Here is an 18,185-nt window from a genome sequence, read left to right as displayed (position 1 = left end):
TCTTTCTTCATCTTACTTTTTCTTTGTTTTTATTTCAATAGGCTTTTGGGAAACAGGTGGTGTTTGCTTACATGAATAAGTTCTTTAGCAGTGATTTCTGAGATTTTGGTGCACCCATCACTTGAGTAAAAATGTTCTCTCTCTCTTTCTTCCTCCCTCCCTCCCTCCCTCCCTCCCTCCCTCCCTCCCTCCCTCCCTCCCTCCCTCCCTCCCTCCCTCCTTCCTTCCTTCCTTCCTTCCTTCCTTCCTTCCTTCCTTCCTTCCTTCCTTCCTTCCTTCCTTCCTTCCCTCCTTCCACAGAATCTTATTTTGTTGCCCAGGCTGGAGTGCAGTGGTGCAATTATAGCTCACTGCAGCCTCAACCTCCTGGACTCAAGTGATCTTCCTGCCCCAGCCTCCCAAGTAGCTAGGACTACAAGAATGTGCCCACATGCCTGGCTAATTTTAAACAAATTTTTATAGAGAAGGGATCTCACTATGTTGCCTAGACTGGTCTTGAACTCCTGGCCTCAAGTGATCTTTCCACATCAGTCTTCCAAAGTGCTGGGATTGCAGGCATGAGCCACCTCGCCCAGACTTAGAAATGTTCTATTTCTTGACCTGAGAGCTGGATATACAAGCTTGCTCACTGTGTTAAAATTCGCTAAGGATTTGTGCACTTTTCTGCATATGTGTTAAACTGCAGTACAAGGTTAAAAGAAAATGTGTGAAATGATGTACACATTGCAAAGGAAAGTCCAGGGAGCTGAGCTTGACCCACCTTGGGGGTGCTCAGAGAAGGCTTCCCTGGAGAGGGGCCTGGGTAAGATCCTGAAGGAGGAGGGTGGGAGTTGGGGAGTTTTGTGGCTCCCCACTAAGGGATGATGTGCCTGTCTGGCAGGAGCTAGACACATGCATGGCCCAGGAGAGCACCTGCTTGTACTGAGTCTGGCTCTGCCTGGGAGCTTGAGGATGCGAATGAATTAGAGACACAAAGACCAGCCTGTGGGGGCCCTGGACTCTACCCTCTGGGCTCGAGACTCCAGCTGCAGTGTGGAGGGCAGCCTGGGGTGGGAGATGGGAGGCAGGGAGACCTTGCAGAGGCCACTGGACTTTCCAGGTAAGCAGCATTGGGCTGGAGGAGTGTAGACAGGAGAATGGATTCTGGAGACTTTTTTTCCAGTGGTAGCTGTGGTGGTTTTCACATAGGATCACAAATTCCTTGGCATTTGTCCTGTCAAGAGATGAAGTCTAATTTCATCCCTTATTTTTTATTTTTATTTTTTTTTTCTGAGATGAAGTCTTGCTCTCTTGCTCAGGCTGGAGTACAGTGGTGCAATCTCAGCTCATTGCAACCTCCGCCTCCGCCTCCCAAGTTCAAGCGATTCTTCTGCCTCAGCCTCCTGAGTAGCTGGGATTACAGGCACATGCCACCATACCCGGCTAATTTTGTGTTTTAGTAGAGATGGGGTTTCACCATATTGGCCAGGGTGGTTTCAAACTCCTGACCTCAGGTGAGCCGCCTGCTTCGGCCTCCCTAAGTGCTGGGATTACAAGCACAAGCCACTGCACCCGGTTTTTTTTTTTTTTTTTTTTTTCCAGACAGAGTCTCACTCTGTCACCCAGGCTGGAGTGCTGGAGTGCTGTGGCATGATCTCAGCTCACTGCAACCTCCACCTCCTGGGTTGAACCAATTCTCATGCCTCAGCCTCCCGAGTAGCTGGCATTACAGACACCTGCCATCATGCCTGGCTAATTTTTGTATTTTTAGTAGAGATAGGGTTTTGTTATGTTGGTCAGGCTGGTCTCAAACTCCTGACCTCAAGTGATCTGCCCACCTTGGCCTCCCAAAGTGCTGGGATTATAGGCATGAGCCACGGTGCCCGGCCTAATTCCATCCCCTTTGAATGTGAGCTGGCCTTAGTGACTTGCTTCTGATGAGTAGAATGTGGCTGAAGGGATACTGCGCGACATCCCAGGCTAGATTAAAAAAGGTCATGCCACTTCTGCCTGGCTCCCTTGGAACTCAACAGCCATCCTGCAAAGAAGCCCAGACTATAAGGAAAGGCCACATTCGGGTGATCTGGTTGACTGCCCTATGGAGATCCCAGGTGACAGTTAATCTCAAGTCCAGATATGTGCAAGCAGAAGTTTTCAAGACGACCTCAGCTGCATGAGCCTCTGAATGAGAGCTGCCTGCTGCCTGGCTTCCTGGCTGGGAGCCGTGATTTTTGCCACTAAGTTTGGCTGGTTTGTTAGCAGCAAGAAAACAGCAGCCTAGGCTGTTTCGAGGAATTACTAGAGAAGCTTAAAAAATTCCCACCACCCAGGTCATGCCCAAGCATTATTTTTCAGAGCTCCCAACGCGCATCTGAGGTTGAGAAGCACTGCAGGAGGCCAACCCTGAGGCCTCCGAACCTCAGTGGAGACAGCAGGCTGGGTCGACTTCACGAAACACCCCTTTCCTTTCCGCCACCTCCCTTCACTCAGCTCTCTTTTGTCCCCGCCCACTTGTTTCCATCTTCAGTTCCTGGTAGATGAAAGGGATCCATTTAAGTGGCAGGGACTTTGAAATCAGTGTGTCAGTCCCTGATGCTTGTTTTATTTTCAAAGCAACATAGGAGAATGGATGTGGAGGGGAAGCGGGGAGGCTCTCAAGGGCGGCAGTGGGAATAGGATTGCCAGATAAAATACATTAAATTTGAATTTCAGATAAACCATGAATTTTCTTTTTGGTAGAAGGATGCTCCAAATATTACATGGACATACTTATACTAAAGGATTACTTGTTGTTCATCTGAAATTCAAATTTAGGTGAATGACCTATATTTTTATTTGCTAAACCTGGCAACTCTAAGTGTGAAGCCAGGTCAAGGTGACACCCAGGACTCATCTAGGGATGTTTGCAGACTCCCAAGTCCCTTCACCAGCAAAGCAGGAGACCTCTCAGGAATCCCCAAGCTCTTGCTCTTATTTAGGGAAAGTGAGGCTCCAAGACAGGAAGTAACACATTCAAAACAGGCAATTCTTGGTTTGCACGTTATCGTGGTCACTAAACCCACGTATTTTGAAACCATGTTCTTGCTTTTTGCATGAAGGTTTTTGTATTGACATAAATTTTCAACTCTGTTGGGTAATGCCTGGGAGTGTGATTGTTGGGTTGTGTAAGTCTATGTTTGACTTTGTAAGAAACTGCCAAACTGTCTTCCAGAATGGCTGCACCATTTTATCTTCCCACCAGGAATGAAAGAGAGTTTCAATTTCTCTCCATCCTTGCCAACACTTATCTTCCTTTAATTAAAAAAAAATTTAAGGCTGGGCGCAGTGACTCACGCCTGTAATCCCAGCACTTTGGGAGACTCAGGTGGGCAGATCACTTGAGGTCAGGAGTTGGAGATCAGTCTGGCCAACATGGTGAAACCCCATCTCAACTAAAAATACAAAAATTAGCAGGGTGTGGTGGGATGTGCCTGTAATCCCAGCTACTCGGGAGGCTGAGGCAGGAGAATGGCTTGAACCCAGGAGGTGGAGGTTGCAGTGAGCTGAGATCATGCCACTGCACTCCAGCCTGGGCCACAGAGTGAGACTCCATCTCAAAAAAATAAAGAAATAAAATTAAAAAATAAGAAATAATAGCTATGCTAGCAGCTGTGAGATGGTCTCTCATTGTGATTCAGATTTGCATTTCCCTAATAATTAGTGATATTGAGCATCTTTTCATGTGCCTATTGGCCATTTGTTTATCTTCTCTGGAGAAATAGCTATGCAAGTTCTTTGCTTATTTTGGGGTTTTCCATGAAACTCCTGCAGCTCAATGACAACAAAGAAAACAGTGCAATATATATGTGCTTGATATTAAACCCTTATATATAAAATACAAGATTTGCAAGTGTTTCTTCTCGTTCTGTGTGTTATCTTTTCACTCTCTTGATAGTGTCTTTTTTTTTTTTTTTATTTGAGATGGAGTCTTGCTCTGTCTCCCAGGCTGGAGTGCAGTGGCCTGATCCCAGCTCACTGCAACCTCTGCCTCCAGGGTTCAAGAGATAATCCTGCCTCAGCCTCCCAAGTAGCTGGTACTACAGGTACCACCACCACACTGGGCTAATTTTTTGTATTTTTAGTAGAGATGGGGTTTCACCATGTTGGCCAGGCTGGTCTTGAACTCCTGACCTCAAGTGATCTGCCCACCTCAGCCTCACAAAGTGAGGGGATTACAGGAATGAACCACCACGCCCGGCTGATAGTGTCCTTTGATGCGTAAAAGTTTTTAATTTTGATGATGTCCAATTTACAGTTGTTTTCTTTTGCCTCCTGTGCTTTTGGTGGCTTATTTGAGAAACCACTGCCAAATCTAAGATCATGATTTGCCCCTGTGGATTCTGCTGAGTTTGACTTTAGGTCTTACATTCAGGTCTTTGATCAATCTTGAGTTAATTTTTATTCATAGTATAAGGCAAGGGTCCAACTTCATTCTTTGCACGTGCATATTCAGCTTCCTTGGCACCATTTGTTTTGTTTTCTTTTTCTTTTTCTGTATACTTCTTATATAAGGCACCATTTATTAAAGAGACTGTTCTTTTCTTATTGAATGGTCTTGAAATTCTTGTCAAAAATCAGTACACGAGAGGGTTTATTTCTGGGCTCTTTATTCTAGTCTATTGGACTATATGACTATCTGAGACCACAGTGTTTTTGTTTTTTTGTTTTCTGAGACAGAGTCTTGCTCTGTCCCCCAGGCTGGAGTGCAGTGGTGCGATCTTGGCTCACTGCAACCTCTGCCTCCCACATTCAAGTGATTCTCATGCCTCAGCCTCCCAAGTAGTAGCTAGGAATACTATTAGCTGCCACCATGCCCAACTTTTTTTTTTTTGTAGTTTAGTACAGACAGGGTTTCACCATGTTGGCCAGGCTGGCCTCGAATTCCTGACCTCAAGTGATCCACCCGCCTTGGCATCCCAATGTGTTGGGATTACAGGCATGAGCCACCGTGCCTGGCCTCATAGTGTTTTGATGACTGTAGCTTTGTATTAAGTTTTGAAATCAGGAAGTATGAGACCTTCAACTTTGTTCTTGTTTTTCGGTTATTTTGGTTATTTGGGTCTCTTGAAATTCCATACAAATTTTAGGATCAGTTTCGCTACTTCCGCAAAAAAAAAAAAAAAAAAAAAAAAAAATTCCATTGGGATTGGATAGGAATTGCACTGAATCTGTAGATGGCTTTGGGGAACATTGTTGTATTAGTCTGCTTGAACTGCTATAACAAAATACCATGACAGGGTGGCTTAAACAATAGAAATTGATATTCCTCACAGCTCTGGAAACTAAGGGTCCATGATGTAGGTGTTGGAAAAGCCAGTTTCTCATGAAGTTTCTCTTCCTGGCTTGTCCATGACCACCTTCTTACTATATCCTTGGATGGGCTTTCCTTGCATGCAGAGGGAGAGAAAGCTCTCGGGTATCTCTGCCAGGATACGGACACTAATCCTATTGAACCAAGGCCCCACCTTCATTTGACATTAATTACTTCCATAAGGGCCCTATCTTCAGAAACAGTCACATTGGCTCTTAGGGCATTGACATATGCGTTCTGGAAGAACACAAACATTCAGCCCATAACAATCGTCATCTTAACAATATTGTCTTCCAATCCATGAACGCAAGATGTTCTTCCACATATTTCTGTTTAATTTCTTTTGGCAGTGTTTTGTAGTTTTCAATGTACAAATCTGGCTTGTCCTTGGTTAAATTTTTTACTAAATATTTTATTCTTGATGCTACTGTACATGGAATTGTTTTCTCAATTTTCTTTTCAGATTGCTGTTTCCTACTATATAGAAATATATATCCTATTATATAGAAACTGATTCTCATGTGTTGATTTTGTATCCTGCAGCTTTGCTGAATTCATTAGCTCTAACAGTTGTGTGTGTGTGTGTGTTGGGTAGTATTCATTAGGATTTTCTTTTTTTTTTTTTTTTTTTTTGTTTTTGTTTTTTGAGACGGAGTCTCGCTCTGTCGCCCAGGCTGGAGTGCAGTGGCGCGATCTCGGCTCACTGCAAGCTCCGCCTCCTGGGTTTACGCCATTCTCCTGCCTCAGCCTCCTGAGTAGCTGGGACTACAGGCGCCTGCCACCGCGCCCGGCTAATTTTTTGTATTTTTAGTAGAGACGGGGTTTCACCGTGGTCTCGATCTCCTGACCTTGTGATCCGCCTGCCTCGGCCTCCCAAAGTGCTGGGATTACAGGCATGAGCCACCGCGCCCGGCCTAGGATTTTCTACATATAAGATTATATCATCTACCAAGAGAGATAATATTACTTCTTGTCTTCTAACTTGACTGCCTTTTATTTCTTTAGCTTGCCTAATTGCTGTGACTAGAACTCCTAGTACTATGCTAAATAGTAGCGGTAAAAGTGGGCATCCTTGTCTTGTTCCCAGTTTAGAGGACAAAAATCTTCAGTCTTTCATGATTACGTTAGTTATGGGCTTTTCTTATATGGTCCTTATAATGTTGAAGACGTTCGTTTCTATTACTACTTTACTAAGTGTTTTATCTTGATGTTGGATATTGTCAAATGCTTTTTCAGCATCATTTGACATGATGATGATGATGATGATTGAGACACAGTCTTGGTCTGTCACCCAGGCTGGAGTGCAGTGGCACGATCTCAGCTCACTGCAACCTCTGCCTCCCGGGCTCAAGCGATTGTCCTGCCTCAGCCTCCCAAGTAACCGGGATTACAGGTGTCTGCCACCGTACCCAGCTAATTTTTGTATTTTTATTAGAGATGGGGTTTCACCATAATGGCCAGGCTAGTCTTGAATTCCTGACCTCAGGTGATTCACCTGCCTCGGCCTCTCAAAGTGTTGGGATTACAGGCGTGAGCCACCGTGCCAGGCCCATTTGAGATTATTATGTGGCTTTCCCCCTTCATTCTATTTTTTTTTTTTTTTTTGAGACTGAGTTTCCCTCTTGTTGCCCAGGCTGGAGTGCAGTGGCATGATCTCAGTTCACTGCAACCTCTGCCTCCCGGGTTCAAGCAATTCTCCTGCCTCAGCCTCCTGAGTAGCTGGGATTACAGGTGCCCACCACCACACCCAGCTAAGTTTTTGTATTTTTAGTAGAGACAGAATTTCACCATGTTGGCCAGGCTGGTCTCGAACTTCTGACCTCAGGTGATCCTCCCGCCTCAGCCTCCCAAAGTGCTGGGATTGCAGGTGTGAGCCACCATGCCCGGCCTACATCAATTTATTTTTATATGGTGAATCACCATTGTGTCTCTGGAATAAATTCCACTTGTTCATGGTATAAAATCTTACAAATATACTGCCAAATTCGTTAGTATTTTGTTGAGAATTTTTGTGTCTATGTTCATAAGGAACAGTGGTCTGCAGTTTTCTTTTCTCTCAGTGTCTTTGTCTTGCTGGCCTGAGAGAATGTGTTCTTTCCTTTTCAATTTTTCAGAAGAATTTGAGAAGGATTTGTGTTACTTCTTTAAATGTTTAGTAGAATTCATCTTGAAATAATCTGTTCCTGGGCTTTTTTTGTTGGCAAGTTTTTGATTACTGATTCAATATCCTTACTTGTTATAGATCCAATCAGATTTTTTATTTCTTCTTGAGTCAGTTTTGGTAGTTTGTGTTTTTCTAAAAATTTGTACATTTCATCTAAGGTTTTCCAATTTTTTGGAGTACAATTGTTTATAGTATTATCCAATTTATTTCTGCAAAACAGTACTGTCTCACTTTCATTTTTGATTTAAATAATTTGACTCTTTTCTCTTTTTTTCTCAGTCAATTTTGTTGATCTTTAAAAACATCAACTTTTGACCAGGTGCAGTGGCTCACTCCTGTAATCCTAGCATTTTTGGAGGCTGAGGTGGGTGGATTGCCTGAGCTCAGGAGTTCAAGACCAGCCTGGGCAGCATGATGAAACGCCGTCTCTACTAAAATACAAAAAAATTAGCCGGACGTGGTGGCTTGCACCTGTAATCTCAGCTACTCAGGAGGCTGAGGCAGGAGAATTGCTAGAATCTGGGAGGCAGAGGTTGCAGTGAGCTGAGACTGTGCCACCGCACTCCAGCCTGGGCAACAGACTGAGACTCAGTCTCTTAAAAAAAAAAAATCAACTTTTATTTTCATTGATTTCCTCTATCATTTTTCTATTTTCTGTTTTGTATTTCTGCACTCTAATCTTTGTTATTCCTTCTTTCTTTTTTCTTTCCTTTTTTTTTTTTTTTTTTTTGAGATGGAGTCTTGCTCTGTCACCCAGGCTGGAGTGCAGTGGTGCCATCTTGGCTCACTGCAACCTCCTGCCTCCCAGGTTCCAGCGATTCTCCTGCCTCTGTCTCCCAAGTAGCTGGGATTACAAGTGCCTGCCACCATGCTAGGCTAATTTTTGTATTATTAGAAGAGATGGGGTTTCACCATGTTGGCCAGGCTGGTCTTGAACTCCTGACCTTAGGTGATCCACCTGCCTTGGCCTCACAAAGTGCTGGGATTACAGGCATCAGCCACCGTGCCCAGCCTTATTCCTTCTTTGTGCTAGCTTTGGTTTTAGTTTACTCTTCTTTTTCTAGTTACCCAACCCAGATAGTTAAGTTATTGCTATGTTAGTTTGCTAGGGCCATGACAACACTTTACCATGAAGTGAGTAGCTTAAACAATAGAAATTTATTTCCTCACAATTCTGGAAGCTGAAAGTCCAAGATCAAGGTGTCAGCAGGGTTGATATTTTCTCAGGCCTCACCCCTTGGCTTGCAGATGCTGCTTTCTCACTATAATCCCACATGGTTTTTCTTATGTGTACATACATGCTACTGTTCACATCTCTTCTTCTCTGTTATGACATGAGGTCTTGCTCTGTAGCCCAGGCTGTAGTGCAGTGGTGAGCTCATGGCTCACCGCAGCTTCGACCTCTTGGGCTCAAACAATCCTCCTGCCTCAGCCTCCCAAGTAGCTGTGCCACCACACCTGGCTTATTTTTTTTTTTGGAGACCAGGTCTCACTATGTTGCTCAGGATAGTCTTGAATCCTGGGCTCAAGTGATCCACCTGCCTTGGCCTCCCAAGGGATTGCTAGCATAAGTGCTGGGATTACAGGCATGAGCCAATGTGACCATATTATTTTCTTGCTTTCCATCCTTTCAAATCTTTTGATCTAAAGTAAGTCTCTTGTAGACAGCATATAAATTAATAATTTTTAGAAATCCATTCCGTCAATCTCTGCCCTTTAATTAGACAGTTTAGTTCATTTACATTTAAAGCAATTAAAATAAAGGATTTAATTCTGCCATTTATTTAATAACTATTTGCTTTTCTGTATATTTTTTGTATTTTGTTCCTCAATTCCTCCACTATTACATTTTTTCGGTATTTAATATATTTTAGTGTACCATTTTGATTCCCTTTTTCTTTCCCTGTCTGTATATTTTTCAGTTATTTTCTTAGTGGTTACCTTGGGGATCACAATTAGCATCTTAAATTTATAACACCCTAATTTGAATAATACCAACTTAGTTTTAATAGGATACAAATACTTTGCTCATATACATCTCTGTCCCTCCCTCTTTATATTATTGTCTCAGATCATATCTTTATACATTCTGTGCCCATTAACGTAGATTTATAATTATTGTTTCATGCATTTGCCCTTTAAATGATAGGTGAAAAACGAAGAATTACAAACCAAACCTACAATAGTACTGGCTTTTATATTTACCAATGTATGCAGTTACTATTTTTATCAGTGTTCTTTTTTTTCTCATTATGGCTTTGAATTACTATCACGTGTCCTTTCATTTCAGTCTGATGGATTCACTTTAGCAGCTCTCGTAGAGCAGGGCTACCAGCAATGAGTTTTCTCTGCATTTATTTATCTGAAAATGTCTTAATTTCTTCTTCATTACTGAAGGACAGTTTGTCTGGTAGGAAATTCTTGGTTGACAGTCTTTTTTTTTTTTCTTTTCAGGACTTTAACTGTGTTATTCCACTGTCTCTGGGCCTCTATGGTTTCTCTTCTTTTCTTTTCCTTTCTTTTTTTTTTCTTTTTTTTTTTTGTTTGAGACGGAGTTTTGCTCTTGTGCCCAGACTGGAGTGCAATGGCGTGATCTCAGCTCACTGCAACCTCCATCTCCCGGGTTCAAGCGATTCTCCTGCTTCAGCCTCCTGAATAGATGGGATTACAGGTGCCCACCAACATGCCTGGCTAATTTTTGTATTTTTAGTAGAACAGGGTTTCACCATGTTGGTCAGGCTGGTCTTGAACTCCTGACCTCAGGTTATCTGCCCGCCTCGTCCTCCCAAAGTGCTGGAATTACAGGCATGAGCCACTGCACCCAGCTCCTCTATGGTTTCTGATGAAAACTTAGCTATTAATGTTACCAAGGACTCTTTGTACCTCACAAGTTGTTCCTCTCTTGCTGCTTTCCAGATTCTCTTTCTGTCTCTGATTTTTGACAATCTGGCTATGAGTCTCAATATGAATCTCTGAGTTTCTCCTGCTTGGAATTTGTTAAGCTTCTTGGATGTGTATGTTCATATCTTTCATCAAATTTGGGAAGTTTTCAGCCATTATTTCTTCAAATTTCTTTTCTGTCCCTTTCTGTTCCTCTTCTCCTTCAGGAACTTCTACTATGCATATGTTGATATATGCTTTATGGCATCACATGGATCTATCAGGCTCTGCTCATTTTTCCTTCTGTTTTTTTTTTTTGAGATGGAGTCTCACTCTATTACCCAGGCTGGAGTGCAGTGGAATGATCTCAGCTCACTGCAACCTCCTCTTTCTTGATTCAAGTGATTCTTGGCCTTCAGCCTCCCCAGTAGCTAGGATTACAGGGCGCGTCACAATGCTCGGCTAATTTTTGTATTTTTAGTAGAGATGGGGTTTCACTATGTTGGCCAGGCTGGTCTCAAACTCCTGAATCCAAGTGATCCACCCACCTCAGCCTCCCAAAATGCTGGGATTACAGGTATGAGCCACCATGGCCAGCCTATTTTTCCTTTTTTTTTTTTTTTTCTCTCTCTTTACAACTGGACAATTTCAATTGCCTTATCTTCAAGTTTGCTGATTCTTTCTTCTTCCTGACTCTTCAGATCAGCTTTTTGACCTCTCTAGTGAATTTCTAAATTCCAGCTATTGTACTTTTTGGCTCCAGGATTTCTATTTTGTTCCTTTTTGTAAGATTAAACTATCTCTTTGTTGGCCTTCCCTATTTGTTCATACATTATTTTGGTTTCCTTTAGCTCATTGGGCATAAGACAGTTGACTTAATGTCTTTGACTAACGTTTCCAATGTAAGGGCTTCCGTGGGGATGGTTCCTATCCAATTATTTTTCTCCCCCCATGAATGGGCTATACTTTCCTTTTTCTTTGTATGCTTTGTAATATTTTGTTGAGCACTTGGCATTATTGTGGTAACTGAAAATCAGATTCTCCTCCTCTTCAGGGATTGTTGATTTTTGCTTGTTGAGGGTTGCAGCCATCTGTTTGTTTAGAGACTTTTCCAAACTATGTTTGCAAAGTGTGTAGTCCTTATTGGATGGGGTTACTGAAGTTTTTGTTTCATAATCTTTATAGGCAACCAGTGACTTGGAAATGATATCTGTAAATTTCTGGCTCCAAAAAGGTGTTCTTTCCTTTCAAATCTCCTGATGCATGCTGCCACAGGAAGCAGAAGAGGGCTGAAACCAATACAGGAGTCCATGCTAATCCCTCAGGACTCAAAAATTCCCCAATTTTTGGAGGACAAGGATCATCTTGCCTACCTTGCAACCAGCCAACCATTCCAGGAAAGCTATTCCTACAGCCCCATGGTGGGGTGAGGGCTGAGAAATGGGGCATGGCAGCTGTTTTTGCATCCATCCTGTTGTTCTCTTACCAACAACCAGCAGCCTCTTTTTTCACCAAGAACTCTCCTGGCTGTTTATTCATGTCTCATGAGGTTTGCCCGGCTAATTTTTTGTATCTTTAGTAGAAATGGCGTTTCACCATATTGGCCAGGCTCATCTCAAAATCCTGACCTCAGGAGATCCACCTGCTTTGGGCTCCCAAAGTTCTGGGATTACAGATGTGAATTACTGCTCCCAGTCAAGGCTGGGTAATTTGTAAAGAAAGGAGGTTTATTTGGCTCACAGTTCTGTAGGCCATACAAGGATGTGGCACCAACGTCTGCTTGGTTTCTGGTGAGGCCTCAGGAAGCTTCCAATCATGGTGGAAGGCAAATGGGGAGCTGCACATCACATGGCAAGTGGAAATAAGAGCAAGGGAGCAAGAGAGGAAGGAGGAGGTGCCAGGCTCTTTTAAACAACCAGCTTTCATGTGAACTCATTACTGCAGGAAGAGTAGCAAACCATTTGTGAGGGATCCGCCCCCAAGACCCAAACACCTCCCACTAGGCCCCACTTCCAACATTGGGGATCACATTTCAACATGAGATTTTGAGGGAACAATATCCAAACCATGTCAGTGGCACTCTATTGACTCCAACATCTATGAATAGGACTGGTGCTTGCCTTGGTCAACTCTTGTCTCCCATTCGCAGTGGGGGGACCTGGCACATGAAGAAGGGATTAACCAATAATAAGTAATAAAATAATAAGGTAATAAAATAATATTTACTTTTTTTTTTTTTGGGGGGGGACGGAGTCTCGCTCTGTCACCCAGGCTGGAGTGCAGTGGCACTATCTCGGCTCACTGCGAGCTCCACCTCCCGGGTTCATGCCATTCTCCTGCCTCAGCTTCCCAAGTAGCTGAGATTACAGGTGCCCACCACCACGCTTGGCTAATTTTTTGTGTTTTTAGTAGAGATGCGGTTTCACCATGTTAGCCAGGATGATCTCAATCTCCTGACCTCGTGATCCACCCACCTCGGCCTCCCAAAGTGCTGGGATTACAGACATGAGCCACTGTGCCTGACCTACTTTTTTTTTTTTTTTTTTTTTTTCTGAGATGGAGTTTCGCTGTTGTTACCCAGGCTGGAGTGCAATGGCATGATCTTGGCTCACCGCAACCTCTACCTCCAGGGTTCAAGTGATTTTCCTGCCTCAGCCTCCCCAGTAGCTGGGATTACAGGCATGCACCACCACACCTGGCTAATTTTGTATTTTTAGTAGAGATAGGGTTTCTCCATGTTGGTCAGGCTGGTCTCGAACTCCCGACCCGAGGTGATTTGCCCGCCTCAGCCTCCCAAAGTGCTGGGATTACAGGCGTGAGCCAGTGCACCCAGCCAATTTTTTTTTTTGAAACGGAGTCTCATTCTGTTGCCCATGCAGGAGTTCAGTGGCATGATCTCTGCTCACTACAACCTCTGCCTTCCAGGTGTGATTCTCCTGCCTCAGCCTCCTGAGTATCTGGGATTACAGGTGTGCGCCACCACGCCGGCTAATTTTTGTATTTTTAGTGGAGATGGGGTTTCACTATGTTGGCCAGGCTGGTCTCAAACTCCTGGCCTCAAATGATCTGCCTGCCTCCACCTCCCAAAGTGCTGGGATTACAGGCATGATCCACTGTGCCCGGCCAAAGCTGATGATTTGAAAGTGTGATAAGTGCTACAAAGTAAATTTAAAAAGTGAGGTGAGGGCGGGTGCCTAGATGAGAGGGGAGGGGCTTTTGTGGACAGGAGTTCAAGAAAGCCCTGTTATTATTTGAACTGAGGCCTGAGTAATGGAAAGGAGGCAACCATGGAAAGATCTGGGAGAAGTATTGCAGGCATAGAGAGATCAGCAGGTGCAAAGGCCCTGAGGCAGGAACTAGTCTGCAGTGTCTGAAGAAGAGAGAAATTTTTGTGGTTGGCCTGAGTGGTAGGGGGCTTGGTTGGAGGTGGGGAAGGTGGGTCCGACGATGCCGAATTCTAGCAGGATGTCTGGATTTGATTCTGGTTGCTGTGGGAAGCCATGGAGGGCCCAAGAAGGGAGACTGACATGACCTGATCCCCTTTGAAAATCTCACCCAGGCTGCTGATTGGAGAATAGTTTAGGGGTGTGCGCATCAGATGTCTTTGGCTGCTCGTGATAGAAAATTGTCCTGGTCATTCAGAAAATTTACTGGCCTTTTAAACGGGAAGTTCGGAAGTGATGCAGACTTCAGAGTTGGTTGATTCAGCCCTGGATCAAGTTGTGTGACGTTGTCAAGGACTGGGGTTCTGTTCTTAGCTCTGCTGACCGCAGATTGCACTTCATTCTGAGTACTGGAGTGTCTAGGTGGTCTGGGGGGGCGGGGGCTGTCTGATACCCACAGGGCTACCTGATTTGCACTTCCTGGCCAAGGGGATAGACTGATTCCTTATGGGAGCACTTTCGAAGAATGAAGGAGAACCTTCTCAGGCAGGGCATGCTGGCTCATGCCTGTAATCCCAGCACTTTGTGGAGGCCGAGGCGGGTGGATCACTTGAGGCTAGGAGTTTGAGACCAGCTTCGCCAACATGGTGAAACCCTGTTTCTACTAAAAATACAAAAATTAGCCAGGGGTGTTGGCACGCGCCTGTAGTCCCAGCTACTTGGGAGGCTGAGGCAGGAGAATCGCTTGAACCCAGGAGGCAGACGTTGCAGTGAGCCAAGATGGCACCATTGCACTTCAGCCTGGGCAACAGAACAAAAAAAAACAAAAAAAAAAACAACAAAAAAAAATCTTCTCAGAAGCCTCGGGGAAATCTCTATTTGCACGACATCACACACCCATTTGAACCAACTACTTACAAGGGAGATGCATCACCCCCTTTGCCTGGAGCTAGGGTGTGGGTCAGCTTCCTACAGGCACAGGACTATGTGGTCTGGGGTTGAGCCCCCAAACAAGGGGAAGTGGGGTGTGCAGCTGCCAATCTCCATTACAAAGGATAAGAGTGGGGGCAGCAAGACCCGATCAATAGTTGCTGAGGTGGCCAGGGATGGAGAGAGGATGGTGGTGGTAGAGGAGGTGGTAAGAATGGTCAAGTTCTGGCTGTTCCAGAGGTGATGATGGTTGGATGTGCAGTGAGGAAAAATGTGCAGGAATGAACATTTATCTTTTCCCAAGTTGTCCTTGCTTTCTTCCTTTGAAGCCATAAAAAGGAAAAAAATGGGTGGATCTGGACTTCGGAGCTGGGCAGGAGTGAGGGAAGAGAAGCAGAGCAAGCAGGCACACTAGGCTGTGACTCTGCAGGCATCTCTCTGCCTAGACCTGTCTGTATAATGTGGAACGAACAGGACCCATCTTTGCTGCTAGCGACTGCAGCATAGGGCAAGGCCACTTCCACGCAGTTAGGTTAATAGGAGGCTGTGCAAAGGGCTGTAGGAGCAAGTGGGCACAGGAGTCCTAAAATAATCGAACCGGCCAGGCGTGGTGGCTCACACCTTTAATCCGAGCACTTCAGGGAAGCCAAGACAGGAGGCTCGCTTAATGTGAAGACCAGCCTGGGCAACACAGCGAGACCCTGCCTCTACGAAAAATAGAAAAATTAACAGGATGTGTTGGTGCGGGCCGGTGGTCCCAGCTACTCCTGAGGCTGAGATGGGAAGATCGCTTGAGTCTAGGAGTTTGAGGCTGCAGTGAGAAATGACGGCACTACTGCACTTCAGCCTGGGCGACAGACCATGACTCCGTCTCTTAAAAAAAAAAAAAAAAGAAAAAAGAAAAGCGGGGGCAAAGTTATCCTTGGAAAATTTCTTAGTCCATTCATAGCAGCATATTAAAATTAGTATAGTAGCTTAATTTATATGAGAAAATATAATGTGTACAGTAATTAATGAACATGCAAAATATAATTGTATATTTCAACTCCCTAAAAAGACACAGAAAAGAGTTGAATTTGCTAAAATTAAATGTGCTTATGAAACAGCTCTAGTACATGAATTAAGCTCCTAGATACAGATGCAGCGCGAAACAACAGGGAGGGAGATGGGGCACTCAAGGCGATGCGTGGCTCTTGTGGCCCAGCGCTTCCTGGGCGTGGTGCTTCTCTAGAACGTAAGCTTTTTTATTTTTAAGGTTCCAAAGCCTATATTTAGTGCTTTCATATACTTAACCTCAAAAAAAAAGAAAGAAATATCGGTATAAAATGTAAGCTTGCAGAGGGATACAAACGCAGCGCAGCGGCAACCACCTCCAGCCCCAGCCACGCGGTCCGCACCTGTCCCTCCCCTGGGGGCGGGGCCTGCGCAGGCTGGGCGTGTCGGGGGCGGGGCCGGCGCGCTTGCTTGGGGCGGGGCCAGCGCGCTTGCTTCCGGCGTGCCGCGCGGGGCGGGGCCTGTGAGGAGGCGCGGAGGAGGCGCGGCCGCCACGGGACGCCTAGCTGGGCCCGCACCGGAGAGGCGTCTCGGTACCTGGCGGCCGGCCTGCTACTGGGAGCCCGCTGCGGGGCGGCGGCAGCGGGGGCATGCGCGTGTGAGATGCGGCCGCGGGTGGCGCGGAAGCGAGCAGCTGCGGCGGCGGCGGCGGGCGCGGCCTCCTGGGCGCGGGGCGCGCGGGCGCTGGGTAGCCGCCGACCGCGCCGCCTGCGCAGGCGCTTGTTCAGGACTCACTCGCCGCACTGAGGCCCGCTGGCCGGTCATGGAGGCGCCCACCGTGGAGACGCCCCCAGACCCCTCGTCCCCTTCGGCCTCGGCCTCGGCCCCGGCCCCGGTCCCGGTCCCGGTTCCGCTGCGCGCCCCGGACGTGGCGCGGCTGCGCGAGGAGCAGGAAAAGGTAACTGGCAGCCCAGCGCCGCTTCCGCCTCCGCCCGGCGGGCCGTCCCTGCCTGTGCTCCGGGCCGCTGCCCCGCGTGGCCTAGGCCCAGCTGCCCGGGCCCGCGGAGGGAACGGGGGAAAACTTTTGTCACGTGCTTCTGTTGTCTTTGTCTGCAGTCCTTTGACCTCGCAGCGGAGTGGGGGGTGTGCAGCCTGTTCGCCTGCCCAGGGAAGGGGGCTTCTGAGCTGAAGGCGTGCGGCAGCGCGTGGGAATTTGGGGGCGGGGGCAGCACGCTGTCAACGGAAGCGTTAGCCTTAATATTTGTAGCTTGTAATATCCTAAACATTGCTTGAAATGTATACTGTTTGTTGCTCTTTATTTGATTGCACGGAAAAGTTTTACTGCGTTTGTCATGATAATGCTTCCTGTGCAATATTTGGTTATTTAATATTTGTAACACTATAATGCCATTTAAACAAAAAAAAAGAGACAGAGTCTCACTATGTTGCCCAGGCTAATCTCGAACTTCTGGCCTCAAGCAATCCTCCCCCTCGCCTCCCCCCCACCTCGCTTCCCCCCCACCTCGCTTCCCAAAGTGTTGGGATTATAGGCGTGAGTCACCGAACCCGGCTCATTTTTATAAATTTTAATTTCATCGTATAATAAATGAGTTTTAAACTACTGGTGAAGAGGGTACAAAGTTTTGTGTTTCCTAGTGGGACTTTATATAAAGAAGTATTCCCAATTTAAGAAATAGTTTTATTGTTAAATCTGATTTTTCTGTGGATCTTTCAGATTGATTCTGTCCCCTCAAGTGTCTTGAAATTATTACTTTGAAAAGCAATATTTAATTTGCTTAAAATATTTTATGTCATTTATGGAAGAGCATCATGGATTATAAAGGGTTAGGAAGTTGCTTCAACACTATAAGCAGTTTAAAAGTTCTTAACTGTTTAATTGAACATTCCTGTATAAGAACGGCTATTTATATAGATACAGAAATGTACTCAGTTCAACTAGATGGGGGTTTTAATAGAACTTTAAAAACACTCGTTTGCTTGGAAACTACCTGTTGGGATCAACTGCGGGAATCATTCTTTGTTCCGATTGGTTTATTTTATGGGTTGGATTTCCGTTTCTCAGCCATTTTTCTCTAATAACGCAACTGTTAGGTTTGGAAGCCTATTTTCAAGATGAAGGTTTAAAAATCCAGTGGCTAGCGTGGTGACTCAAACCTATAATCGCAGCTGCTTGGGATGTCAAGGTCGTGAAATTGCTTGAAGCCAAGGAGTTCGAGACCAGCCTCGGCAACATAGGGAGACCCCGTCTATACAAAAAAATACAAAAAATTAGCCAGGCCATGGTGGTGCACGCCTGTAGTACCACGTACTTGGGAGACTGAGGTGGGAGAATCACTTGAGCCCAGGAGTTTTGAGTGGGCCATGGTCATGGCACTGCACTTCACCCTGGGCGACAGAGTGAGACCCTGTCCTAAGAAGAAAAAAAAAATATATATATACACACACACACACACACACACACATATATATATATTTAACTTAACTA

At 45.4% G+C, this 18,185-nt stretch overlaps 2 protein-coding genes across 14 annotated transcripts in view; one reads left to right on the top strand and one right to left on the bottom strand.

Moving 5' to 3' along the window:
• The window catches only part of LOC126943623 (cytochrome b-c1 complex subunit Rieske, mitochondrial), a 1,156,760-nt gene that overhangs the window by 720,890 nt on the left and 417,685 nt on the right, over positions 1–18,185 (bottom strand). The window contains exon 1 of one of the 9 annotated variants that reach the window (XM_050772602.1): positions 16,708–16,711. The exons of the other annotated variants lie outside the window; for them this stretch is intronic. The gene's annotated coding sequence lies outside the window, so the exon portion shown is untranslated. Of the gene's footprint in view, positions 1–16,707; positions 16,712–18,185 lie in introns of those variants that run through there. 9 annotated transcript variants of the gene reach the window in all.
• The window catches only part of URI1 (URI1 prefoldin like chaperone), a 92,337-nt gene that overhangs the window by 2,538 nt on the left and 71,614 nt on the right, over positions 1–18,185 (top strand). The window contains exon 1 of one of the 5 annotated variants that reach the window (XM_050772554.1): positions 16,230–16,637. The exons of 3 other annotated variants lie outside the window; for them this stretch is intronic. In XM_050772554.1, the coding sequence (XP_050628511.1) occupies positions 16,503–16,637 (135 nt within the window). In that variant the 5' untranslated portion in view covers positions 16,230–16,502. Of the gene's footprint in view, positions 1–16,229; positions 16,638–18,185 lie in introns of those variants that run through there. One more of the 5 variants, XM_050772559.1, reaches the window with a different exon arrangement.

This window comes from Macaca thibetana, chromosome 19 (assembly GCF_024542745.1).
Source record: "Macaca thibetana thibetana isolate TM-01 chromosome 19, ASM2454274v1, whole genome shotgun sequence".
Lineage (NCBI taxonomy): Eukaryota > Metazoa > Chordata > Mammalia > Primates > Cercopithecidae > Macaca > Macaca thibetana.
The sequence above is the reverse complement of the archived record's forward strand: the minus strand, read 5'-3'. Positions and strand labels throughout refer to the sequence as shown.